Here is a 6,306-nt window from a genome sequence, read left to right on the forward strand (position 1 = left end):
TCAGGCAAGTCAGAGTCGAGTCTCAAGTCACTGGTGTAAAAGTCCGAGTCAAGTCACAAGTCTGAAACTTTGAATTTCAAGTCCTTTCGAGTCTTTAAAAAAAAAAAAGAAAAAATAATGTTGCAGTTATGCTAAATGTAAATATTAGACCATGTAATTTTAAAATCTGTGTTTTTCTCAACACATGACAAAATAGTGAACTTAGAAAATATACACAAATTGTGAAATTGCACCTCTTTAAAATGCAGCTCAATTAAACCTAGCTCCAAGAATAATTTTCACCGACAGTTCTGAGATAAGCTGCATGTTATTCTTGGATGCGGTTGTAGGACCAGCTTTAAAATCGCATGACAAAAATATCATACACATTAAAAAAAACTGCATCACCAACGTAGCCTGGAAAACATTTGCTAGTTAGATGAAGTCAGCTATCTCATCTTAGCATATTTATATGCATATTTATAATCATACGGTTCTTGGAGTGAGTGCATACACTCATGAAGTTTAGTAACTTCAGGTCACTGCAACAAGCCCAGGTACAGTTTACCGACGGATGGGTGCAGGACCTTGAAATGCACCGTGTAGAACGAAAGACCATCGTACGTATCATAAGTTTACCAGTCTCACAAATTGTCATCATAAATACACATTCCTTAACCGTTTATTAATAGGACCTTTGAGCTCAACGGTAATTAATTAGTAGTGGAAATAATTTCTGGTAGCATCACAGAAATGTAGCAGTGACAATAATATTGGATGCTGTAATCGTACTGGGCAATTAGTGATACAAAACAACTGTTTTATCCTGTGAATAAAAGTATATGTTTTTGTCAATGTACCATAATAACAGAAGCGAAACGCAATATTGTGTCAGGACAATTCACTATTTATGCACAATAAATAAAGGAGCATAGCGTGACAATTTCTGTTCAGCGCCAGACTTGCTTGTAACCTATATCACTAATTATGTTATGAAAATGACGTATTAACTACTAAAAAACACTGACCTTCGTGTAAATGCTTGGAGCAGACTAACCTGTGAGCTGGAGTGTTCTGGGACGTTATATTTGATCTTTGAATGGCTGCGATCCAGGCCATCCGTCGCCTCTTTGTTACTTCGGAAACATGGCTCAAACAATTTCTCTTCAACGACGTAATCCGATAACAACCGATCTCTTTACCCGTCAGCTTCTCGTGGCTGTCATGCGACCGGCTATTGCAGTTAATAATACAACGGCTTCTTGACATTTTTGTGTTTCTTTTTATCGCTGTATAACTGATTTCAATTGAAAGCCTGCGTGCGCTAGTACCGCTTGCCACGAGTTCCCAGAATCCTTTGCGGTTCTACCCGTGAATGACGTCACATTTTCAATCTCTATATAATATGCATGTTAAATTTTATACTTGGGGTAAAATATCAAGTCTTTTCAAGTAAACCGGTTCAAGTCCAATTCAAGTCCCAAGTCATTGGTGTAAAAGTCCAAGTCAAGTCACAAGTCTTAGAACATTTTTTCAAGTCAAGTCTAAAGTCATAAAATTAATGACTCGAGTCCAAACCTCTGGTAAATGGTAAATGGCCTGTATTTATATAGCGCTTTACTAGTCCCTAAGGACCCCAAAGCGCTTTACATATCCAGTCATCCACCCATTCACACACACATTCACACACTGGTGATGGTAAGCTACATTGTAGCCACAGCCACCCTGGGGTGCACTGACAGAGGCGAGGCTGCCTGACACTGGCGCCACCGGGCCCTCTGACCACCACCAGTAGGCAACGGGTGAAGTGTCTTGCCCAAGGACACAACGACTGAGACTGTCCAAGCCGGGGCTCGAACCGGCAACCTTCCGATTACAAGGCGACCTCCCAACTCTTGAGCCACGATCGCCCCAAGATGTGGACATTTTGTGAAAGTTTGGTCTCATTTAACTGTGAAGAAGAGGTCAGAGGTCTAAAGTAACGTGATATTTAAAATCCCCATATATCATTTGCTGCATGCCTATGTTGTCAATCAACATACAATGGCAGTAAAAAAAAACAGCAAATAGCTCCATATGGCATTATTATCACTTTGACCTTCAAATCAGTCTATAGACCTTGAAGGAGAAGTCAGAGTTCAAATGTGACCTGATATTTAAAATCTTCATGCAGTACTCTCTATATACACCACACATGTAAGAATCATAGTTTGTAAGTTAAAAGGCATTTTATCAATTTTTGACCAATAAATCATTTGCTTGACCTTGAAGACCCTAGTGGATGAAAGTCAAATTTTAATGGATAGTTAACATGACCTCACTCTGGACCCCTACAAAGTTTGATCAGAATAATTAAAAAAAATTCGAGCTCTTGAATGAACTGAATGACACGCACGCACACAACCGCTACCAAAGACATAACCTTCTTGGCAGAGGTAAAAACTATCTACAAAGAAAAATAATCTGCAGGAACTTCAAAGTCAGGTGATAGTTTGATTTTTACTGAAAAAATGAATACAGGTACACTTAATATTTATTAATTAAAAGTACAAATATAAGTAATACAGTAATTTAGAGCAGACTTCCTTGACTGTACTTTGAAATGTAAGTCTAAGTAGCTTGGAAAGAAAAGCGTCTGGACTAATCACACGAGCTAAGGTGTGAAAATGGGTGCAGGTCGGGTGTAAGTTTGAAATGTAAGAACTTTGACAGAAGAAAGTGACAATAAAATACTACTATTTGTCAAGTTCCCTTTAAGGGAGACTGAGTGTGTATCTTTTTTTCAGTATTTTATTACATTCATTAGTGAGTCCACAGTTTTTGGCACTCATATTAATATTCATATTAATATTTACATGCATCACTTTGCTCCTCACAGTTCATCCATCTTCCCATTTTCTTGTGCTTATCCATTTCAGGCCTGAAGCCTTTCCAAGCTGCCAGGGAGCGAGAGGCGCAGGTACACCCAGGCCAGGTCACCCATCTATCGCAGAGCTAACAATGCAGTACAATAAGTAAACTTAAAATATAAAATTCAAAGGAAACATGACAATAATCAATAAGACAAGACAGTCATTCACACACACAAAAATACCTGAGCAAAGATATGCTTTGTTTAACCTGAATGGATTAAGAATTAATAGCAATTTCCCAGATTTCTGCTTGTCTGAATAACCGATTGTGATCACTTTGTCTTGAAATGTGATATTGTGCAAAAATCTATTAAAGTTACCATAATAACCTGTTAGTTCAACATTCAATATTATCAGTGTCATTGAGAACGGTAATCATATTTATGCACTGTGATGTACTCCTTAGTAAAAACTCTAATTTAGGCCAGTTTCCATTGTTTTGGACCTTGAGTGATTGAGACCACCTGTACGAATATCCTCTGCCAGAGCATCCTCAATCCTTGATGATAAAGACCGCCTTAGGGTTTTCTTAAAGTCATTGCCGATGAACACATAGAGAACTGGAGATAGGAAGCTGTTTGCTGCAGCCAAGGTGGCCCCAACTTTTAGTCCAGTTTTAATGACCTCCAGGTTGTGTTTCTTAAAGTCTATCTCCAGCAGGACAAAGGTGTGGTAGGGGACCCAGCAGGCGAAGAAAGACAAAATGAGCGCAGCCATGATTTTGTACGGCTTTGTTGACTTGTGGGTCAGACTTCTGAGCTTTATGGCAAGCACAGAGCAACAGAAGACAATCATTAGGATAGGAATCAGGAACCCACAAATGAAACGGGTCAGTACCACCGCTTTATGTCTGACCCCATAGTCCGTGTGGCACTGAATGACCGAGCCGTGGACCGTGGTTTTCCTGTACATAAGTGAGGGCACTGTTAAGAATGCAGAAAGAACCCACATGAGGATGACGGCTCCAAAGGCTTTTCCTACTTTGCGGTGGTTGTGCGACCACACAGGAAATAAGACCATGATACAGCGGTCAGTGCTGATGAGAACCAACAGGAACACACTGCTGTGCATGTTGAGAAACAGGGCAGATGAGGCGAGCTTGCACAAGCCTTCTCCAAAGGGCCAGTGTGAAGTTATCATGTACACAACTTCGAAAGGCAACAAGGCACAGAACAAAAAGTTTGAAATGGCCAGGCTGATGTACCAGATGGTGATGACTGTGGTTTTCATTTTCCATCCACAAATCCAAATCACCAGGGAATTTCCTGCAAGCCCCAAAACGCATATGATGATGTTGACTGCCACCAGAGCATAAGTTGAAGAGGACGAGGCGCTATATAAATTTAGGGTTCCTTCAGTGGTGAGGTTGCTATCGATGTCTGCGGTGTAGTTATCATAATCAAAATACTCCACGTCCATGATTGTTCCTGAAATATATGGAACCACGACTTTTAAAAATACAAACATTTACACATATAAGCTTTAAAATTATAGGTTATAAATAACACAAAGTTTTTTTATAGAGAAAAAGATACTTACATAGGGATTTTATGTCTCGTGTGAAAATAGAGAGTTTAAAGTTGCTTGTGCCGTTGGGTGGACTTTCTCACTTCTGTTTCTTGGGCAGTAGTACTCAGTAAGTACTGACGTAGGTATTTTGCAACAGGAAACTAGAAGAGAAAGGGAAAAAACTGCTGTAATATCCAAAAAGAGATATCCTCCAAAACTTAGGCAAAAAAATATCACATTTCTTGACCAGGATTGTGCCTACAGATCATTTTAGTGGAATGGAAGTTATTGTGTAAAACTGTAATCTGTGGTTGAGCTCGCATTAGACCTCATAAGAAATAATTAAACTGGTTTACTGCAGATGGGAGACATACAATACCACAAATATTACACATGGCATCTAAAAAAATTGAATTCCCACATTGTAAAAACCAGTTTACACAACATTATTAGGTAGAATGAGTTATGGCTCAATTAGCTCACGTGTACAGGACATTCTGAGTTCTGTGCTAATGTTCCTTTTGCAGTTCCCCAAAATCAAATACCAAGCTGTTATGCAACAAACCAAGTGGGGAAAAAAGATTAATAAACAACTTTCATTTCAGGAATCACAAGACAAGGAAGCAGTAAATAAATCTCACTCACGACACATTTTAGATTATTATTGGTACATTTATACAGCTCCTCTCTGTTTCTTATTAGTAAAGCTCAAGGGTGTGGCTTTAACCTAGCAGCAAAAATACACAAGCCTGTGACAAAGTGGCTAGGACAGAATTCATTTGCCATTTGTCACTTGCATATATTGTTATTTTGTGTTCTGTTATCCTGTATAGTCTATCATAATGCTTTAATGTAAACACAACACATGTAACCTTGGCTCTACATACTATCCTGGGTCTGTTTGTGGTAGCATTGGTTATATTCATTTCATCTGTGCAAATGTACTTAAAGCTAAATGTCACTTCATCATTAATTGATTTGGATCTTTCATTTGTTTATGTAGTTTGGTTATACTTACCATTGTGTGTTCCTTTGAGCAGGTCCTATGTGTAAAACAGGTATGTGGGAAGGGCCGCCCCAGTACTTCCTGATCATGTCAATTGGGTGTAACCAAATGAAGGGGTGTTTCTTTTGTGTAAAATTGTTTATTTCATTTAAAATAACCTCATGAGTCAGATTACGTGAAGAGATTGACTTTTCAAACTGTTTCGTTGGGTGAATGAGTTTGTTAAGTGGAAAAATGATTTTATTCCTGTTTCTTTGTCTAGACTGTGTTATTTAGTCTACCCTGTTTTCCCAATTGTAGAGGTTAATGAGATCCAGGTGTGAGTGGAATTCTATATAAAGCAGGAGAGCTTTTGACTGACAGGTACACAGGAGGGTGATGTGGGGTGAACTGAGTGGTGGAAGGGAACTTACATTTGGACAAGTGGTTGATAAGTTAAGTCATGGTGAAGGGAAAGTGGTGGTTTTTCGTTTTTGAGAAGTACTGGTCTCATCAAGAGGATCTGAGGATTCAGGAGTGACGGACGGTTAACAGCCAGGAGATAGCAGTAATGCAACAGTTTTGGATGCAAGCTGCCGTTAAACTTGACTGAAGAAGAAGAAGACTGACAGGTTCAATGATTAATGATGTGTTTAATGACATAGAGGGTGGGGTGTTCACTTTTTGCTGATGATGGAGGAGAGGGAGGAATGTTGGTTTTGTTGTAAAGAAGTTACAGGAAGCGGTTGGTAAAGTGGAAGAATGGTCGTGGGGATTCAAGTTTTCAGTTGATAAGACTAAGACAATGTTTTTTACAAGTAAGAGGGTTAATGAGGAAATTAAGCTGAAGCTATATGGCATAGGATTAGAAAGAGTGAGGAAATTTGAGTTTCTGGGGTTGTGGTTTGATGAGAGGTTAAC

General features: G+C 39.0%; 1 protein-coding gene across 2 annotated transcripts; it reads right to left on the bottom strand.

Annotated features, from left to right (window-relative positions):
* Positions 1-2,459: 2,459 nt before the first annotated feature.
* Positions 2,460-5,493, bottom strand: LOC101467407 (chemerin-like receptor 1). 2 transcript variants are annotated; one of them, XM_004538117.2, is made up of 4 exons: positions 5,419-5,493; positions 4,431-4,561; positions 3,356-4,318; positions 2,460-2,973 (listed from the first exon to the last, which is right to left on the bottom strand). In XM_004538117.2, the coding sequence occupies exons 3-4, from the start codon at positions 4,308-4,310 to the stop codon at positions 2,963-2,965; spliced, it is 966 nt and encodes a 321-aa protein (XP_004538174.1). In that variant the 5' UTR covers positions 4,311-4,318; positions 4,431-4,561; positions 5,419-5,493; the 3' UTR covers positions 2,460-2,962. The 2 variants fall into 2 exon arrangements, with proteins under 2 accessions (XP_004538174.1, XP_004538173.1); XM_004538116.2 differs by having other exon boundaries at positions 2,460-4,318.
* Between the last annotated feature and the right edge of the window lie 813 nt (positions 5,494-6,306).

The sequence above is a fragment of the Maylandia zebra genome, linkage group LG7, assembly GCF_041146795.1.
Source record: "Maylandia zebra isolate NMK-2024a linkage group LG7, Mzebra_GT3a, whole genome shotgun sequence".
Classification (NCBI taxonomy): domain Eukaryota; kingdom Metazoa; phylum Chordata; class Actinopteri; order Cichliformes; family Cichlidae; genus Maylandia; species Maylandia zebra.